Genomic DNA, 22,447 nt, shown 5'->3' with positions numbered 1-22,447 from the left:
ATTCTGGCCAAATTCTTCTATTTTTTTAACTCTCTCACCCATATATGCAAGTAGACTTCCTCTTCTACCTTATTTCCAGCCCCTAAAATTTCTACTACAGACGTTACAACAGATTACTGCAGGTATTAGATATTACAAGCCCACAAAAGCCAAAATATGACTTTGATTAAATCCCACCTGAATTTAGAGAGCATCTGAAGAATAGATTTGATTCATTGAACATGAATAACTGAAGACCAAATAAGTTGTAAGATGTCATCAAGAATACGATACATGAAGAAAGCAAACGATCACAAAAAAGACAGGAAAGGAAGAAAATAAAATGGATTTCAGAAGACTCTGAAAATTGCTCTTGAATGGAGAGTAGCTAAAACAAATGGAAGAAGTGGTGAAATAAAAGAGCTGAATAGAAGATTTCAAATGGTGGCTCAAGAAGACAAAGTAAAGTATTATAATGAAATGTACAAAGACCTGGAGTTAGAAAACCAAAAGGGAAAAACAAGCTTAGCGTTTCTCAAGCTGAAAGAACTGAAGAAAGGATTCAAGCCTCGAGTTGCAGTAATGAAGGATGCTATGGGCAAAATATTGAATGATGCAGGACGTATCAAAAGAAGATGGAAGGAATACACAGAATCACTGTCTAAAAAGAATTGATCGACATTCTGCTATTTCAGAAGGTCACATCAGATCAAGAACCAATGGTATTGAAGGAAGAAGTTAAAGCTGCACTGAAGGAACTGGCAAAAAAACAAGGCTCCAGGAACTGACAAAATACTTGTAGAGATGTTTCAACAAATGGATGCAGTGTTTGTGGCACTTACTCATTTATGCCAAGAAATCTGAAAGACAGCTACCTGGCTAATTGACTGGAAGAAATTGATATTGGTGCCTATTTCAAAGAAAGGTGATCCAATAGGATGTGGAAATTACTGAACAGTATCATTAATATCACACACAAGTAAAATTTTACTGAACATAATTCAAAAATGGTTGCAGCAGTATATTGACAGGTGGAGTAGTCTAGGGCAGGATCCAAAACCATCTTTCCTCATGGGACCCCTGGTGGTCGAGGACAAGCATAGGTGCCCAAAGGGTTTCTTGTACCCCAGTGTCTCCACAAAACCCAGGGACCCTGTGAAGTAAGTGATCTTGGGATTTTGAGCCCAGTGTTTTGGTGTGGTTCTTCTATTAAGACTTCTATTAAGTCTTGCTGTGTGTAGTTTTTATTTTTTTGTGTGTGTGTGTGTGAACACTATTTAATGCTTTCTTTCAGTTTGTTTGCATGTGCTTGAAGACTGTGTTTTAGCACCTCTAGAATATTTGGTTGTATCTGCAAATTTATAAATTTAAAGAGAAATTATACCTGTTGAACTCTGGCCTACTAAGTTTTCCTTTGCTGTTGTTTATTTATTTATTTTTCCCATTCCTGTCTCTCTCTCTATTCCTCTCTTGCAAAGGTCTTTCGCCCCTACTGGTGGCAGTGATGTGAGGATTTAGTTCTAGCTCTTGCAAAAGGCTGTTTATCTCTGCTGGTGGCAGCAGTATGATACTTTGATTAAAAGTTTCTGTTTGTTCTGTTTGCGAACACTTTGGTCTGCTTCCTTGAAAATATTTGGTCTGGGACTCTGGTTTTGATAACCTAGATTTTGTGCACATTGGTGGGGGTTGCTAAGCCAAATGCAATGCTTCACGGTTGCCGTATATTGCCATTTGATGTTTTTCGTGTGTGCATGTATTGGGTGCTATCACCAAATATTGCAATAAATTTTGCAGCGGGGTATGGGCAACTCCCAGCCTGTTTTGTAGAAACTTTGAAACACATTTTATTGCTTGGTAAGATGGAGAATGTCATGTCTCATGATCAGGCTGGACTTCTCTTGAGTAGTCCAGTGGCTTACATATATAACCATTAGGGGCTCCTTTGCTGTTTTATACAGTGGACAATGGTATATGATTAGCAAGGAATTCTTTAGAAAGTCAGCGGACACTTTAGGGACAAGGGTTCTTGAATAGATCTGAGACAGATTTCTGGTAATGTTAAGATTGGTTGACCTAACTAAAAAAGCTTAAAATTATTTAGGTACTTGTGTATGTGTGTGTTTTGCCTTGTTTTAAGTTGTGCTGTTTTAAGAATGTTATGTAGTTGTTCACCATAAAATGGAGGATCCTAAGAAAAACCACAAGCAGAAACATTATAAGTCTGTTGTTTAAACCAATTTGTTTATTTTTCATTCTCATTTTTGCCCTCTGCAATCTGACTTTTGTGTGAGACAAATCCATTAAAATTTCTTGGGGTCACTGAGGACTTCTTAAGTGCTAAATCCCATAGACACTTTTCAACCTCTGTCCTTCAGAATTTCTCTGCTGTACTTGATGTGATTGCTTATTTCGCCCTTCCCAGAATGTTCCACTCCCTTGCGTTTTGGAATTCCACATTCTCCTCTCTCTTCTTCTGTCTCCTTGATCACACAGACTCAGTTACCTTCAGGGACTCCATCCATGGTGCCTCCTCAGGTTGGTGTGAAACAGAGTTCCAACTCTGTTTATTTCTCTAACAGTTCTTCCAATCATGGTTTTGGTTAATAATCATCTTTATGCTACTGACTCCCAGATCTTTACTGCTAGTCCAGATTTGTCTGCTGAGCTTCAGATTTATGTTTCAATAAAATAGAACAGACATTTCTCTTGGATAACCCATACAGATTTCAAATGTACCTTAAAAATCCCACTGCCAGTGAATGGATTCTAACTCATAGTGACCCCTATTGGATTTCCAAGGTGGTAAATCTTTATGGAAGTAGATTCCCCATCTTCCTTCAGTGGAGTGGCTGGTGGGTTTGAACTGCCAACCTTTTGGTTAGCAGTCAAATACCTTAGGCACTGTGCCACCAGAGCTCCTTAAATGTAACATAACTTAAACCAAACTCATCATCTCCTCCCCACTACCAGCTCAAGAAATATATGCCCTCAAAAAGATATGTTCAAGTCCTAACCAGGGTACCTGTGAATGTAACCTTATTTGGAAATAAAGTCATTGCCGATGTGATTAGTTCAGATGAGGCTAGCGTAGGTTCTTATCTCTTTATGACTTGTCTCCTTAGAAGAAAAGAAGAGATATAGAGGGAAGAAGGCCATGTGAAGACACAGGCAGAGAGGACAGTAATTCTATCATAAACCAAGGACTGTTTAAGGCTGCCAGAGGGTGGGAGAGATAAGAAATGATCTTCCTCTAGAGACTTCAAAGCCAGCATGGACCTACTGCTATCTTAAATATGGACTTCTAGCCTACTGAACTTTTAGATAATAAATTTCTGTTGTTTTAAGCCACCCAGTATGTGGTATTTTGTTACAGCAGCCCAAGAAAACTGATACAGATGTTTTCTTGTTAATTGATTGGTACCACCTAGGCTCAGGGGTGCTTAGAGACTGACAGGAACTCCATGGACTCACAGCTCATGGCTCATGAGGCTTCTGCAGGCCTAGAGGGTAAATTGAGTCAAGGAAGAGTAATTCCTAAGCTTTGAAATCTAATGAAATTTACCATCTTGGGTATTGGACACATGACTTCTTTTATCCTTACAATTGTTCATTTTGGAATGGAAATGTGTATCTTATGCTTATCCTATTTTAGGCTGGGTTCTCTAGTGAAGTAAAACCAGTGGAGCTTATATATGTGAATATATATATGTGTGTGTACGTGTGTGTGCATATATGTGTGTGTGTATACTCTCCTATTCCGATTTCTTCCTCCTTCATTAACATAAGCTCACTGTCCCATAAGTTTCCTATCTAATATTTTGAGTTGTTATTGTCACTTTAAATACAAATAATATTTTAACCTAAAACTCAAAATGCATTTTCCAGGAAGCCATCACTGACCTATACGAGTGGCATCAGGAGTTTTTCTTCTGAGATTCTCTAATTTCCAGTACATCAAGCCCATAGATGAGTTAATTATTTAAGAAAATATTGAATTTGCAACAAATCCAGCTTCTTTGATTCAGCAAGCCACAACAGTTAAAAACAGGGATGTCAGAAAATATTTTGATGGTATCTATGTTCTTGAAAAAGTAATAGTTCAACAAGCTGATGAAAAATATCTAAGAGATATCCAGCTACAGAAGCATGAGGCTGACCTAAGACCTATTATTTTTCCTAAGACCTATTATTCCTAAGTCCTATTATTTTTAAGACACATTAAAATTAATCTATAGGGAAAAAAAAACAAAAACATGAAGAATAGCTGTACCCGAATTTATATCACTATAATGGAATCTATAAGGGATCTGGTGGCATAGTAGTTAAAGCATTTGGCTGCTAACCAAAAGGTCAGTGATTCAAACCCATCAGCTTCTCCACTGGAGAAAGAAGAGGCAGTCTGCTTCTGTAAATATTTAGAGCCTTGGAAACCATATTGGGCAGTTCTACTCTGTCCCAGAGGATCACTCTGAGTCTAAATTGACTTGATGACAATGGGTTTGGTTTGACTGGTTTACTGGAATCTATTATATTTAATAATTGGCTATTGCTGATGTATAGTAATGCTATAAGTTTTTGTATATTTATCTTATTTTCATGCTAAACTCTCTTATTTGTCCTTATAGGAGAAGAATAAGATAGTGGCTAAGACCAACCTCTGTTACTTAAAGTTTGTCCATAACAGAATAGTGAGGGCCCATAAGGGATTTTTTATTGTGATCCATAGGGTTTTGATTAATTCAAAGGGTAATGTTGACTGAGAATATTGAAAATACAATAGACTGCCAAAAGACAAATATGGTAGTTAAGGTTGTGTGTCAACTTGGCTGGGCCTGGTTTTGAGTGGTCAGGCAGCTGGATGTAGTTATTCCCCATGCTAAGACTGGTAATTAACTCCATGGTGGAATATACTGGAGCAGCTGTGCAGCTGCTTTAGGGATGTGGTCTGCATCCAGTATATAAGAAACAACTTTGAGGAAGGTCTCCACCTTTTGGCATACTTGAATCATGCATGCAGCTCAGTCATTATTTAACAGACTGACATGTTGTCTGTCAGTCTTGGGATGGTTAATGGGACTTGAATCTGCCTGCCATGTGGTTTGGCAATATCAGGACTGTGCCATTTTATTTGTCGACCTTGGGCTTATTAGCCTCAGCAGCCAGCAGCTGCCTGAGTGAAGAGATGCTTCTTGCTTCAGTGGGCTGGGACCAAGAGGTAGACCTGAAGCCCTAGACCTGGGACTTTGAACTCAGACTTCTAGCCTGCAAAACTGTAAGAGAATAAACTCTTGTTTGTTAAAGCATCCCATTTATGGTCTATTCCTGTCAGAGTGGCACTAGATAACCAAAACAACAAACAAATCAGTTTCAGAAAACATACAATCAGAATATTCCCTAGAAGTGAAGGAAGTGAAGTGAAAGTGAGATTTCTACTCACTTCTGACAAATCATCAGAAAAGTCTAATTGTTAGAAAAGGATACCATGTTTGGTAAAGTACTGGGCCAAGGAAAGTGAGAGAAATCCTCAATGGGATGGATTGACACAATAGCTGCAATAATGGACTCAAACATATCAATGATTATGAAGATGAGGCCTTATCCTAGGGCAATGCTTCTTTCTGTTATACATCAAGTCCCAATGACACTAAACTGACTCGATGGCTACTAACAACAATAACAACATAAATAATTATTTCTCTGTGAATTTACCTCTAACCTCTAATAATTTCTGCATTGGTTGTGCAGGTATCCTTTCTTGCTTCCAATCATCCTTCTCTGAGCATGTTTTGGGATATGCCTTCCTTATTCAATCCAATCTTGTTTGCTTTTTGCATTTCAGTGTTATCTCCCAGCTTTTGGTTTATAGGTGACACCCCTTCTTGCTTGATCACATGATTATGGTTTGAAAAAGAAATGTATATCTATTATCCAATGCCAAATGATTTGAGGTGGGAGCAGAAGGTTGTAGTACACCATTTTGAACTGAAACTAGTGATAATATATCCTTATTTAAGTAAATTTTTGATATGATAAACAAATTAATATTTAATGAACATAACAAAAAAATGGAATACATTTATTTTCTTGATGACATATTGCATTTTAAAATTTAAAAGTATTTAATAATCATATTCTGTCTTTCTAGTTAATATTGTGAGTAAAATGGAAGTCCCAAAATTTAAGTCCAATCAGTTGCCAAGTAAGTGCCACAAAATGGTTTTATATCTGGATGTACAGTTGAGGAAGACTTTATAGGAATGATGCTCAAAATTACACTTCTTTTACACTAGTGCATTTCCTTGAAAAAGTTAGGAGAATCTGAACATGTCAATTACATCATACCCTCTGAGCAGCCACACTGATGCTTAGCTTGCTAACTCAGAATGCATTTATTTTAAAATGATAAACATACACATGGTTGATTTGCAGTGGGATTTGACATGCCTCCTCCACACACATGTATGTGTGTACACACACATAAATACACATACACACTTCATGGCACTCCCCCATGCTGGCATATATCTGAAAGAATATCCACAAGTATCCCAAATAGCGTGAGATTAATGAATCAGGTACAGTACCACAGTCAGTCAGCCACCAGCACTGGCACTAGATTGAAATCTTGTACTAAGTTGTGCTACTATTCCTTCATAATAAAATAGCAAATTGAAGTGATTTTCAAGTAGTGTGGGAGACCAGGGAAATATTTTCTGCCTCCAGTAAGCACAGAATGCTATTAATGAGCCATGGATGGCTCCCCTACTGTGCAGTGCACTTAGCCATTTCCTCTCTTTGCTCACAGAAGCTGTGATTATCAAATTCTAAAGCAGCAGTTTGAAAAATGACTTCACTTTCAAGAATTTTTGGAATATATATATATATATATATATATATATATATATATATATATATTTCTGCTTTCCATGGGGAATTGAATGTCTGCTGTTCGCATAAAGTGTATAGAGCAGTTTGAGCTTTTGGGATAGAAGGAATATGATTACAAAGAAGGGAAGAAGGGTAAAAATATTAAAGGTAGGTAAGAAGGGTAGCATTGGCTCTGCAATTTTTTTCCATTCATATGATTCTTATTTGACTAGAAATTCTATATGCATGTGGTAGTTAAGGTTGTATGCCAACTTGGCTGGGCTGTGGTTTTAAGAGGCTGGGCAGCTGGATGCAGTTATTCTCCATGATGAGACTGAATGTAGGGTAATGAACTCCATGGTGGAATCTGACGTGGGCAGCTAATTAGTTGCCTTGGGGATGTGGCCTGCTTCTAGTTTATAAAAAGAAAAGAAAAGTCTCTAGTTTTTTGGCATCTTGGATCTTGTATTTGGCCAAGTCTTCATCTCAATGGCCTGGAATGTTACCTGCCAATCTTGAGATTGTTCCTGGACTTGAACTAGTGGCCTGCCGTGTTGTCTGCTAATCTTGGGACTGTGTCATTTTCCTTGTCGATCTTCGGTTCATCAGCCTCAGCAGCCAGTAGCTGTGAGAGTCAGAAAAAGTCTCTAGCTCTAGTTGAAGCCCAGGGTCAAGGGGCCTTGACCCAGACCCCAGCACTGACACTTGGAATTCTAGCTTCCTAAGCTGTAAGAGAATAAATTTCTGTTTGTTAAAGCCATCCTCTTGTGATATTTTCTGTTACAGCAGCACTAGATAATTGAAACAGAATGTGGTACTGACAGGGTGGGGTGCTGCTCTAACAGATACCTAAAATGTGGAAACTGGAATGGAGTGTGTCTTTGGACCCAAGATCCCAGCACTGAGACCACGGCAGTGAGACTGGCAGAGAGATGGAGTCACTAGAGCTGAGAGGCCAACAGAAGACAGAGTGACAGTCTTACCAGTCCATGGGGTGAGAAAACTGAGTGCCTTTGGGCAAGAAGCTTCCTGGTTCAGTGGGTTTTCTTCAGGCATTAATTGGCAGAAGCTGAGAGACCAAGAAATGGGAAGAGGAGCTGCCTGTCTCAAAGGGTAGGACAGTGGCCTCTGTGGATAGAACCACCACAGCCTCCTACGTTTCAGAGTCTGGTCTTCACCAACTTGGTTCTGGAGTGTGGGGCTGTCATACATAGGTACCAGTGGGATGGGTCCATATTCATTACCCCAAAGTGTGTGGAGGAGCTGCCATGTCCAAGGGGCAGAAGAACAGGGCTTGACCTGCCAAGAGGGTGAGATGGACTAGGAGACTGAGGCCACCCAATGAATGAGATCTATACAGGGGCCAAGTTGACAAGGGATAGAATTGTGGTAGTTAAGGTTGTGTGTCAATTTGGGTGGGCCATGGTTTTGAATAGCTGGGTGGCTAGATTCAGCATTCCCCATGATGAGACTGAATGTGATATAATCCACTCCATGAATCTGCTGTGAGCAGCTAATTAGTTGCCTGTTTCCAGTATATAGGAAGACACTTTGAGTAAGGTGTCTAGCTTTTTGGCATGTTTGGATCCTGCATTTGGCTGAATCTTCATCTCAATGGCCTGACATGTTGGCTGTGAATCCTGGGATTGTTCCCGGACTTGAACTAGTGGCCTGCCATGTTGTCTGTTATCCTGGAACTATGCCATTTTACTTATTGCTCTTGGGATCATCAGCCTCAGCAGCCAGTAGCTGCATGAGCCAGAAAAAGCCACTAGTTCTAGTGGGCCTGGAAGAGAAGGCAGAACTGAAGCCCAAGGTCGAGGGACTTTCACCCAGACCCTAGAGCTGGCACTTTGCACTTGGAATTCTGGTCTCCTAAACTGTAAGAGAATAAATTCATTTGTTAAAGCTATCCATTTGTAGTATTTCTGTTATTGCAATACTAGAGAAACAGAACAATGCAGAAAGGACATAAGACCACATTGGGATATGGCAGTGAACTTGCAAGGAGAAACAGTAAGTAATTTAGTCAAAAAATAGCAGTCATAGTGGGTGATAGCATGGCTTCTTGAATTTATATATATTTGAGTTTGAATCTTCTCTTTATCACTTATTAGCTTTATGGCTTAGGAAATTAGTCTTTCTGACCCTCAATTTCATTACCTATAATATAAGAATTACAGTGATTTCTTCAGATAGTTAAATGTTTTTACTTCATGTACACTTAAATAACACCAGGCACTATTCTGTAAGCCTTACAACTATTTAATTCAATTAATTCATATAATGATTGTATGAGGTAGGTACTTTTAATAGCCCCACTTTAAACTAAAAACAAACCAAACTTACTGATGTAGAGTTGATTCTGACTCATAGAAACCCCTTCTTGGGTTTCCGAGGAGGTATCTTTATGGAAGTAGATTGACCAGTCTTCCTTCTGAGGAGTGGGCTGGTGGATTTGCACTGCCAACCTTCTGGTTAGCAGTCAAATGCTCTAGGCAGTATGTCACCAGAGCTCCCACTTTACAGATGATTAAACAGAGGCACAGAAAGGTTAGTAACTTGCCCAATGTTACACAGCTAGTAAGTGTCAGAGCCAAGATTAGTTAAGATAATATATGTGAAGTTTCCTATAGTAGCAGTAATGGTAGCTGCCATTGAGTATTTACTCTTTCCCAAAATCTATGGTAAGTATCTTATCTACAAGGCACATAATAGGAACTGAATATATTAGTTTTTGTAATTCACATCATGAATTATGCCACTTGTATACATGCAGGAAGATATTTATTAAAGCTAAATGCCATTAAAATGATAAGGAAATAATAAAAGACCAAAATGGATGTCAGAAAAGACTCTGAAATTTGCTTTTGAATGTAGAGTAAAGTGAATGGAAGAAATGATGAAATAAAAGAGTTGAATAGAAAATTTCAAAGGGTGGTTTGAGAAGATAAAGTAAAGTATTATAATGAAATGTGCAAATATATGGTGTTATAAAACCAGAAAGAAAGATCATGCTCAGCATTTCTCAAGCTGAAAGAACTGAAGAAAATATTCAAACCTTGAGTTGCTGTACTGAAGGATTCCAGGGATAAAATATTGAAGAGTACAGGAAGCATGAAAACAAGATGGAAGAATTGATCGATGGTCAATAATTTCAAGAGGTAGAATATGATCATGAACTTATGATGTGGTAGTTAGGGTTACATATCAACTTGACTGGGCCTGGTTTTGAGTGGCTGGGCAGCTGATTATAGTTATTGACCATGATGAATGAGACTGGCAATCAACTCCATAGCGGAATCTTCCACTAGCAGCTAAGTAGCTGTTTTAGGGATGTGGTCTGCTTCCAGTATATAAGAAGAAACTTTGGGAATGGTCTGTAGCCTTTTGGCACTCTTGGACCCTGCATGTAGCTGAATTTTCATTTAGCAGCCTGCCATGTTTCCTGCTGATCTTGGGATTGTCTCTGGACTTGAACTAGTGGTCTGCATGCTGTTTGGTAATATTGAGACTGTGTCATTTTATTTGTCAATCTTGGGTTTGCCAGCCTCAGCAGCTACCAGTTGCCTGAGTGAAGAGACACTGCTAGCTGCAGTGGGTCAGGAGCAAGAGGCAGAGCTGAAGGTCAAGGTTGAGGGGCTTTCACCTAGCCCCTAGAGCTTAGCACTTTGAACTCAGACTTCTAGCCTCTCAAACTATAAAAGAATAAACTCCTGTTTGTTAAACACCCATTTGTGGTGTTTTCTGTTAGAGTGGCACTAGGTAACCAAATACATGTTATTGAAGGAAAAAGTCCAAACAGCTCTGAAGGCACCAGGGAAAAGAAGTCTAAAGGAATTGATAGAATAACAATCAAGATGTTTCAACAAGAAGATGCAATGCTGGAAGTGCTCACCTGTCTATGCCAAGAAATTTGGAAGACAGTTACCTGGCCACTAACTGGAAGAGATCTATATTTGTGTCCATTCCAAAGAAAGATGATCCAACAGAATGTGGAAATTATCAAATAATATCATTAACTGTTGTTGTTGTTATTTGCCGTCGAGTTGGATCCGACTCTTAGCGACCCCTCCTTGGGTTTCTGAGGTGGTATCACTACAGAAGTAGATTGCCCAACCTGCCTTCTGAGGAGTGGCTGGTGGATTTGAACCGCCAGCCTTCTGGTCAGCAGTCAAGTGCTTTAGGCACTATGCTACCAGTGGATCATTAACATCACACATAAAACCAAAGAAAACACACTGCCATCAAATTAATCCTGACTTACAGCAACCCCTACAGAGTTTGCAAGGCTATAAATCATTATGGAAGTAGATTGCCCCAACTTCCTACTGTGGAGTGGCTGGTGTGTCTGAACTGCTGATCTTCAGATTAGCAGACAAATGCTTTATCCACTGTAGTGCCTAAAGCACTTGGCTGCTAACCAGAAGGCTGGTGGTTCAATTTCACCGGCCACTCCTCAGAAGAAAGGTTGGGCAATCTATTTCTGTAGTGATACTGCCTCGGAAACCCAAAGAAGGTCCAACTCGATGGCACATAAAAACAGCAACAATACTGTACCACCAGAACTCCTTAATATCATATACAAGTAAAATTTTGAAGATCATTCAAAAATGGTTGTAGTAGTACATCAGCAGGAAACTGCCAGAAATTCAAGCTGGATTCAGAAGAGGATGTCAAACAATGGATATAATTGCTAATGTCAGATAGATCTTGGATGAAAGCAGAAAACACCAAACAAATGTTTTCCTGTGTTTTACTGACTATATAAAGGATTTCAAATGAGTGGGCCATAACAAATCATGGATAACATTGTGAAGAATGGGAATTCCAGAATACTAAACTGTGCTCAAACAAAAACTGTACATAGACCAAGAAGCAGTGGTTTGGACAAAACAAGGAGATACCGCATAGCTTAAAATCAGGAAGGGTATGTGTAAGGGTTTCAGTTTCCTTACTTATAAAATGAAAATTATTGTAATTCCTTAAGAGAGTTAAATGTTTCTGCTTCATGTACACTTAAATGACACAATGTGTCAGGCACTATTCTGTAAGCCTTACAATGGTTAATTCAGTCATTACTTATTCAATATGTGTGCTAAGTGTGCTGGTTGGGGTTGTGTGTTAATTTGGCTGGACCATGATTCTGAGTGGTTTAAGTAGTTGGGATGTGGTTATTTCCATGATGAGATCTGATGTATATGCTCTGAGCAGCCAATCCATTGAAAGGTAGTTTCCCTAGGGGTGTGGCCTGCTTCATATATATATATATACATCCTGGGAAAATTAGAGAGCCTTCTGTGGATCTGGATCCTGTTGTGCTGCCTACGACTGCCCCTGAGTGAATAATCTACCATTCTGCCTGGTGATCTTGGATTTGTCACCCACTGAAGTCAACAGCTAGTTTACTACCTGCCAACCTTGAGCTCATCAGCCCCTGCAGCTGAGTAAGTTGGGAAAAGCCTCTAGCTTGACGTTTGATCCAGGAATTTGGAACTTGCCAGACTCAATAACAGTGAGCCATTTTCCTAAGATAAAATTCTCTGTTTCTCTCTATCAGTTTTACTGGTTTTGCTTCTCTAGAGAACCTAGCCTAACATACTGAGCAAATAATTTGAGAAGCTGGACTATATGAAGAAGAACATTGCATCAGGCAGATGGCATAATCTTCAATGCTGAAAGTGAAGAGGATTTGAGGTACTTACTGATGAATAGCATAGACTACCGTGTTCAGTATGAATTATATCTCAACATAAAGAAAACAAAAATCCTCACAACTGGACCAATAAGCAACCTCATAAAAAATGGAGAAAAGATTGAAGTTTTCAAGTATTTCATTTTACTTGGATCTACCAACAACACTCATGGAAACAGCAGGCAAGAAGTCAAACAACGTACCATAATAGGCAAATCTACTGCAGAAGACCTCTTTCAAGTGTTCAAAAGCAGCAATGCCACTTTGAGGACTAAGGTACACCTGACTAAATTTTTTATCACCTCATAGCATGAGAAATCTGAACAATGAATAAAGAAGATCGAAGAAGAACTGATGCCTTTAAATTATGGTGTTGGCAAAGAATATTGAATATACCACTGTATGCCAGAAGATCAAGCAAATCTGTCTTGGAAGAAGTACAGCCAGAATGTTCCTTAGAAGTGAGGATGGAAAGACTCTGTCTCACATACTTTGGACATGTTATCAGGAGGGAATAGTCCCTGGAAAGGACATTATGTTGGTAATGTAGAGGATGAATGAAAAGAGAAAGAGTCTCAATAAGATGAACTAACACAGTAGTTAGGAGCTCTGGTAGCATAGTGCCTAAGGCACTTGACTGCTAACCAGAGAGCTGGTGGTTCAAACCCACCAGCCACTCCTCAGAAGGAAGGTTGGGCAATCTACTTCCGTAGTGATACTGCCTCGGAAACCCAAGGAGGGGTCACTATGAGTCGGGGCCAACTCGACGGCACATAACATAACACAGTAGTTGCAATAATGGGCTCAAATGTAGCGATGACTGTGAGGAGGATGCAGGACCTGTTTTGTTGTACATAGGGCCACTAGGAGTCGGAACCAGCTTCACAGCCTGATAACAACAATGATTCAGCAGGATAAGAAAGTATGTCTGAAGCTAACACTTCTCTCTCAATTTGCTTGTGGCAGTCATTTGATCTAATTTTCAGCAGCAATTTAGGTTGAGTATCTGCTATATAATTTGCCATTATAGTCTGCTCTAGGATATAGTTGATACAAAAAAACTTATCCCAGGCATCAGTAGATAATGAATCACTTCGATATGTATCTGTTAAAAATGAATTTTATGAATAAATATAATGGAAGGGCATAAGTTTATATGCATTTCAAATACCATAGGTGGTCCTAATAAGTCATTCTAAAATAATTTAGCTCATTTACAGAAGAAATGAATATAAGCTATAAAGTAACACATACTGAGAATAGCTATGGAAAAGAATACACAATTCACATCCCTGAACACCTATGAATTTCATTTTGCCTTAAAGAGCACACTTGGTTGAGAGTATACATTGTACTGCTCTGTAATAACCAGATGATTTTGCTGAATTCAGCTTCTGGCACTGAATCTGGACATCAAATCCTGTCACAGTGTAAATATAGCATCACTGCTAACATTGAAAGCAGTTAGAACAAGAGGGCATGGAATCAAGAAAAATAAGTGAAAATGAGATCAAGAAAGAAAGGTGAGATGCATGCAGAACTTGTCCAAATAACATGGAGCAAAATCTGAACTAAAGAATTCTTCAGAGTATTTATTCAAATGAACACGGAGAAGAAAAAAACATAATCCATTCCAAATGATGAAAGTCCAGCCACTTTTGTAAGCAAGGAAAATGGCTATGTCTCTTTAGATAGATATTTATGAAAGAACACAATGAAATTCAAATATGTGACCTCTGCTGGGGATGAAAAATATTGAACCTGGTGATTATCTTTCATATTTCAGTGTTTATTCATTATCAGTAAATATTTTTGCAGTATATTATGATTTTTTTAAATGTTGAAGATATTACAAATAGACTTTGGAATATAATTTCCTGCATCCTTTTCAGCTCTGTTTTTTGTACTACCATATAAAACCCCTGACTTTTTTTTTTTTTTATACATCTTACTTTTAAGGATGAGACACTGTTAACAAGAATAGCTTTACAATTTTTGCTCTAAAGCAAGCCTCTGCAGAAAGAGTTTCCATTCTTTCTCCTTTTGTTTTCGGAATAGTCAGCCAAATGAATTTAAGAAGGACAATGTGTATGGACAGCATTTTATTTCTAGTAACTTGAGTCACTCAGTGAATATACATCAATAGAAGGGCTGCAGCATTATACAAAAATATATAAAATATCTCACTAAATAGATAAAAATAATAGAGCAAAATGAATATCTTTGCAAAGTGACTGAGTTTCATTTAATTCCTTCATGATAATATCATTTGAAATATATATATTTAACATGGCAAGCGACTTTATAAGAGAAATCAATTATGTTATTAAGCATACATTCCTCCCCCCTTAGAACACTTTAATGCATCACAGTATCAGAAATGCACCCTAGAGAAAATGCTGCTATTCTTCACAGAAAAATCTATGAATAAAATTATGCAAAAATTAATTTATGATAAATGATTTAAATCTAGAACCAGAATAACTGATTTAAATGCCATCAGAAAAGAATACCTCACCCGCAAAAAGGAGTCTAGGGATCCATTCTCCATATATTCCACCACAATCATTACTGGTCTGCCTGCAAAAAGAGCATGAGAACACACAAGGATTAGAGCAATTACAGATAGATGTGCTACCGTTAGAACTTTCCAGCTAAGGTAGCTGAATTATTTGTATTTTATTAATAGGAACTTCATTTTCCAATCTGCTTCTATGCAACTACTCATATTATACATAGGCATCTCTCCATTTCTTTATAGCATAATTTCCTCTGAGTTCATAAAAGGGACATGCATTACAATATGAATTACAGAGGTATTATGCATTTCTTTTTCCAAAGTCCTGCAATCACTTATGAAGATGATGTTCTTTTTGTTATCTGGATTTTCCCTGAAAGAAAATCAACAAGCTAAAGTCAGGGTTTAAGCAGTCACTGTAGCTGCTTTGGCAGTTCTGGAACAATTTCTCCTGTAGTGGTGGTGTAGTTACGGCTCAATTATATTAGACTGGCCATTGCTGAAATATTCACAAGGCTAATCACAAAGGAGATATTTATAAATTGTCTTTGAGAAATAATAAACCATTTGTTATAGTCTGCTTTTAAGGAGTTTTAAAGAGAAAACATTCAGTAGATTTATAAGTGGTACAAAGTTAGTGGGATTTATAATAGTTCCTGATCATCTCCTTATTGGGCATATATTAGATCAACAGAGCAATGATGGCAGTACATGGAAAATAAGTAACTGATTTTTCAGTCCAGTGCAGAAGCTAAAATCAGAAACTGAAAATCATTTATTTCTGTTTTTATCATCTATCTACAGTTGTTACTGTTCCCAATGCTCCTTTATTAGGTAGAATGTTTGACATGAATAACTTTGATTTGTTTCAAAGAAAAGACTGTATTTGTTCTGCCCAATTGCCCAAGTTTAAAAGATTAACTTATTTCAGATGAAGGAAAATAATATTTATCTGAAATAAACATATACGACATGTTTACTTTTTACTTCTAGATTTCTTGTTTCTCATTGGAATTTTTAGCAATTCAGTCTACACTATAAGCAGAATTTTCCCTCATGAACACAAAGAAGATTTGGAAAGAATTTGTGTACACCAATGGCAGAAATATTAGATCTCATATTGCAATTCATATCTCTTTTATGAACTCAAAGCCATGCAGGTTAGAAAGAGTGACCATAACAAATCAGTACAATGTCTGTAAATGCTAGATTTTACATTTGAATCACTGTTTTAAAGAAAGATGTGCCAAAGGTTATATGCAGCAATAAAGCTCCCAACTGATCATGTATAGAATTAGAACCTAGAGAAGTTTTCCACTTATGGTGGCTATTATATTTTATAATGACCCTCAAAGTCATTAATTTCACCCAAATATGAATAAAAAAACTTATCAGAAAATATTGAGATCAAATGACTGTCAGCACTATTGTGGGCAGAGTTCTAGAAGACCCATTTTTAAACTTAAAAGTTTCTCATGAAATCTTTTTTTAGGCACTGGTTTCAGGTAGCTTGCAGATATGAGCCTGATGCAAACCCTTGGTTGGCAAGACAGAGAAAAGGTCACTTTGGTTCTTAAATATAAAAGTTCTGAGACCATTATTCCAGCTTATGTGATAAGGCATTATGGGTATTTAAGGAAAGAAGTTGTGTTATTGCAATGACTCCCTGACTTTTTCTCTCTATAGTCTTACACTTTTCAGAAAGGTCAAGAACTGTTTTTTAACATTTATGCTTTCTGTGAGAATGTTATTGAGGAGCTCTGGTAGCATAGTGCCTAAGGCACTTGACTGCTAACCAGAAGGCTAGCAGTTCAAACCCACCAGCCACTCCTCAGAAAGAAGGTTGGGCAATGTACTTCTGTAGTGATACTGCCTCGGAAACCCAAGGAGGGGTCGCTGTGAGTCGGGGCCGACTCGACGGCACATAACAACAACAACAACATCACATATTGAGCACATACTATGTTTAAGCACTTCACTTGTACAGATATATATTATTATTATCATCCCTATCGGAAGGAAGGTTGGGCAATCCTACTTCCGTAGTGATACTGCCTCGGAAACCCAAGGAGGGGTCGCTATGAGTCGGGGCCGACTCGACGGCACATAACAACAACAACAACATCACACAGATAAGGACATTGAGGGATAGCGAGAAAACTACTTGCCTGAAGTCAAACAGCTAGTAAATGGCAGTGTCAGACAATCTGTGTCAGGGCTTAAGTTCTTAACCTTCATGCTATAGGTGCCTCTCAGACAAGATTTATTGCTAAAAGCTGTAAGGGTCATACTGTTAATCCATGTTCTCCAGTGATGGACCTCGTCTTTTCTAAGTAGCTTTATGATTTTTGCCTACATTACTGCTCCTGTTCCTTGAGAGTCTCCTTAATTGTCTCACCTACAGTGAAATCTCTGTAGTTGTATTCCCATTGCATTTGTAGTTTGCACTATCGTGTGTTGTGCCCAGGTTTATATTAATTTGTGTTATCTCTTCATAGATGTTTTGTATCCCAATTCACTGGGATTCTGAAGGTCATTCCCTATAGAGCTGAGCATAGTATGTGTTTTATAAAAGCATGTTTACTTTCTATTCAATTTCACAGTACTTATGAGTATAGCACTGAAGTATTTCAGCATGATTCTGATCCATATAAAAACAAAGTACTTTGAAATTGTTGTTGTTGTTGTTATGTGCCGTCGAGTCGGCCCCGACTCATAGCGACCCCTCCTTGGGTTTCCGAGGCAGTATCACTACGGAAGTAGGATTGCCCAACCTTCCTTCCGAGGAGTGGCTGGTGGGTTTGAACCGCCAGCCGTCTGGTTAGCAGGCAAGTGTCTTAGCCACTATGCTACCAGAGCTCCCATAACTCCTGGAGAGATACTTTATTCAGTCTGAAAATTCATCAGTGACAAGTTTCATCTTCTCATTAAGAATAATGCAGAATGAAATGAAGACTCCCTTGGATTCTTGTGAATAAGAAGTTTCACACCTAAGCTCTTCATCTTTTGTCTTTTGTGCAGCAGCATTAAATGAGAGCAGCTGTTATTAAAAAATGCCCTTGCTGTTTTTAGAATACTGCTGGTATCTGACCTGTGGTTTGTTTCCTAGTGGTTTACAAGAGAGAAGTTACTCCATGAAGATTATGAGCAACTTTGCTGTCCATGATTATATTTTATAATCAGTAAAATAGATAAATTCAAGGGAAATTATGATAGTTAAGATATTACTGTTTAAATACGTGGCTACATATTGATAACAATTTTTCTATCTTTTTAAATTATTTTATTATGGAAAATTATTAATTCTCTTTCTGTTGTTATTGTTTGTTGGTGAATTGATTCTAACTCACAGCGACCTTGTGGGACAGAGTAAAACTGCCCCATAGGATTTTCCAAGAGCAGATACCCAGGTGTGTCTCCTGCAGAGTGGTTAATAGGCTTGAATCACAAAGCTTTTGGTTAACAGCTGAGCAATTAACCACTGTGCCACCAGGACTCCTTAATTCTCTTTTTAAATTTTAAAAATACTTTCGTTGTAACTCCAAGTGTTTAGTCTCACATAATCACCTAATATTTACATTGTACTGAAGTCCATGGTTAGATTTCAGGATTCTTAAATCCCGAATTCACAAAATCTCCAGATCTTTTGTAGGCGTCTCATCAGTTTGAGTGTAAGAGATCCTAACAGATACTTTCACAAGTCACACAAGGTTAATTTCTCAGGATTTCCTTCATGAATAGCCCAGAAATAGTTATGACTGCTTTGTAATCAATATCCTCTAGGAAATTATTTATTTACATTCTGTACACAATGAATTATAATATCCCATATCTTCTTTTTTTTTTTATTATAGAGAAGAATAAGTATTTTCTTTTAAGACTTTTATGGACTATTGACAAATCAATCTTTGTAGCTTTCCAACATTTATGGTGATTGAGATACAGGTGGTCTGGATAAACCAGATGATCACAAGACTATAATTTTTTTTATCCTGTTGTTAAAGAAAACAGAAGACAAGCATTCTTTAAAGGTTCCAGAAAAATCTTGGGAAAAATATGCTACCAGTGAATTTTTCCCCCCCAGAGAAGATTTATGAAAAAAGAGGTTTGCAGAGCTTTAACTTTTCTTCTAAGTAATGAGTTCATGCTGGATTTTGTATTGGTTTATCAATTTAGAATGTGCAGTTGGTGATACCCAAAATAAAAAAAAAAAAAATTCAATCTCAAAACCCTATTATATACAGAAATCATTTCTAGTTTAGTTAACACTACATCACATCTCTATTTTGTCTACCAGGTAATAAAATTTGTGGAGATAATGAGGATTGAAAGCTAGTTGATTTTTTTCCCCCTAGTTGCTGTTCAGGAATCTTCAAGCCAGTTATTTAATCTATTTCTGTCTCCCCTGTTTCTGCTGTAGAGAGTAAATGATAATTATAATCTCAATTGGATTAGATAATAAATGAAATAATTTTCTTACCTCTCTAAGGCATTTGAAAGATACGAGTGCCATAAATTTGAACAAAGTTACATTAGATTATTGTTTTTCTTCACTGGGTAAGTCCCCTTATTGGAAATTTGATTCCGTATTGTACTATTGCCTCCTGTACAAATCTCGTCCTCAGTGAGTTCAAATCCAAACTCTTAACATTTCCTCGGAATTTTCTTTTCCTCCTCTGTGCCTCTCTTGGTTAAAACATCATTCATCTACTCACCCAGGTTGGGAACCCTTTTGTAATATTGGATTCTCACTTAATCAAACCTCTGTTAGGCCATAGACTATTGAGTTCTGTTGGTTCTATAAAAAAAATCTATTGTCACTGCCCACATTCCCCTTTGTTTTTCTCTTGCTTGGTTTATTGCAATAATCTTTTACTGGCTTCTTTGTTTCTTTTATCTTCCTCCATCACACACTTAGCCAGTGTTGTTTATGGAACAATAAGAGATAGATTAAATATATATTTTTAATGCCTACTATGTGTCAGGTAAGGAGCCCTGGTAGTGGAATGGTTAAGTGCTGAGCTGCTAATCAAATGGTTAATAGTTCAAATCCACTCAGCGGCTCTCCAGGAGAAAGACGTGGTGATTTGCTTCCATAAAGATTACAGTTTAGAAAACACTGTGAGGCAGTTCAAGTCTATCACTTGTCACTATGAGTCAGAATTGACTCTGTGACACCCAACAACATGTATCAAATCTTTTTCTGGGTTCTGGAGATATATCCTTAATCAATATAAGATCCTGTTCTCATGGATGTATAGTGGACAAGGGAAGAGTGGTAAGTTATCAATTTATTAGTATAAAAGACCAATGTCACATCCTCCCCATCCTTCAACATGTTAACGATTCTGTTACTTATTGCACTGTTTGTTGCAGAATTAATGTCTAAAATCCTTGACAATTAATTTCCTTTACAATTTCTCTTTTCTCCGGTGTCATCTTTACCTCCACCATTTCCATGTCTCTTGTTTTTCAAATTCCTTTTCTATACTTTTGTCACTTTCTCCTTCTTTAAAAGACTGTACTAACCTCCATTGGGTAAAATGATATACTTAAAAAACAAATAGTTACCATCTGCAATTGAAAACTCTCCAACTTATCACTGTCCTTTTCAGGAAGACTGTTGGTTGCTTACTTTCTCTCCTCTTTACAACTTTTTTTTTTTTTCCCTTTTTAAAAATATTATTGAAATATAGTTCAAATTTGCCCATTTAAAGTGTACAATTCAATAGACTTTAGTATATTCACAGATATGTGCAACCATTATTTGTCAATTAGAATACTGTAATCACCTCAAGAAGAAATCCCTTTAGCTATCATCCCCCAAACACCTTGCTCCCTACTGCAGTCCTAAGCAACCACTAATCTAGTTTCTGTTTCTATAAATTTCCCTATTATCGACTTTCATGTGAATGGAATTATATAGAATGTGATCTTCTGTGTCTGACTTCCTTCACTTAATATTTCCAAGGTTAATCCACATAGCAGTATTTCATTCCTACTTATAGCCGAATAATATTTAATTATATGGATATACCATATTTTGTTTACCCATTTGTCCATTGATGATTTGTCCTTGTTAATTATTCTGATCCATTTTGCTGTTATGAATAATGTTGCTGTAAACATTGTTGTATAAGTTCTGTGTGGACATATATTTTAAATTTCTGGACATATACTTTGGGTGGATTTGCTGGGTCACATAACAACTTTATGTTTGATTGTTTGAGGAACTCACATCAGCAGTGAATGAGGATTCTGATTTCTCCATATCCTCATTAACACTTTTATTATCTGACTTTTTGATTCTAGCCATCCTGGGAGGAAAGAGGTAGCTCAAAGTGGTTTACATTTACATTTTCCTGCTGATTAACGATGTTAAGCATCTTTCATGTGCGTGCTGATCATTTACATATTGTCTCTGGAAAAACGTCTATTCAGATCTTTTGCCTGTTTTTCACTTGGTTATATGTCTATTATTGAGTTGCAAGAGTTCTTGTAAGCCCGTATCAGATACATGATTTTCAAGTATTTTTCTTCCATTTTGTAGGTTGTTTCCCACCTCTTGATAGTGTCATTTGAAGCACAAAAGTTTTCACTTTGACAAAGCCCAATCAATCCAATTTTTCTTCTGTTCTTCATGCTTTTGGGTGTCCTATCTAAAAATGTTTCACCAAATCCAAAGTAATGAAAATTTACTCCTGTTTCTTTCTAAGTGTTTTACAGTTTTTCTTCTTATATTTATGTAATTTTGAGTTAAATTTTGTATATGGTATGAAGTAAAGATCCAATTTTATTCTTTTGAATGTGACTATCCAGTTGTCCCAGCACCATTTGTTGAGAGGCAATTCTTTCCCTATTGGGTGTTCTTGGTGTCATTACACAAAAACCGTTGAACATAGATATATGGATTTATTTCTGAACTCTATTTCTTTGATCTACATGTCTATCCTTGTGCCAGTTCCACAGTGTGTTGATTATTGTTGTAAGATCTGAAATTGGGTAAGGTATGCTCTCCTACCTTATTCTTCTTTTTCAGGATTGCTTTGGTTATCCTAGGTCCCTTGCAATTTTGTATGAATTTTAGAATTAGCTTTTCAAGAAGTCATCTGGGATTCTTATAGTGATTACATTGGATCTGTAGAGCAATTTCGAGAATAATGCCATTTTAATCATGTTAATTATTCTGATCCATTAAAATGAGCTGTTTATCCATTTATTAGGAGCTGTGGTAGCATACTGCCTAAGGCATTTGACTGCTAACCACAAGGCTGGCGGTTCAAACCCACTGGCTGCTCCTCGCAAGGAAGGTTGGGCAATCTACTTCCGTAGTGATACTGCCTCAGAAACCCAAGGAGGGGTCGCTATGAGTCGGGTCCGACTCGACG

The 22,447-nt window shown here is 37.5% G+C and overlaps 1 protein-coding gene across 1 annotated transcript in view; it reads right to left on the bottom strand.

Annotated features, from left to right (window-relative positions):
• The window catches only part of LOC103208103 (ephrin type-A receptor 6), a 1,324,606-nt gene that overhangs the window by 177,098 nt on the left and 1,125,061 nt on the right, over nt 1-22,447 (bottom strand). Inside the window, exon 11 of the mRNA XM_007953778.1 lies at nt 15,060-15,121. Coding sequence (XP_007951969.2) covers nt 15,060-15,121 — 62 coding nt within the window. The remainder of the gene's footprint in view (nt 1-15,059; nt 15,122-22,447) is intronic.

Source organism: Orycteropus afer, unplaced genomic scaffold, assembly GCF_000298275.1.
Source record: "Orycteropus afer afer isolate SDZICR_OR568_19922 unplaced genomic scaffold, OryAfe1.0 scaffold00412, whole genome shotgun sequence".
Classification (NCBI taxonomy): Eukaryota; Metazoa; Chordata; class Mammalia; order Tubulidentata; family Orycteropodidae; genus Orycteropus; species Orycteropus afer.
Note: the sequence above shows the minus strand (reverse complement) of the source record. Positions and strands in the feature narration are given on the sequence as shown.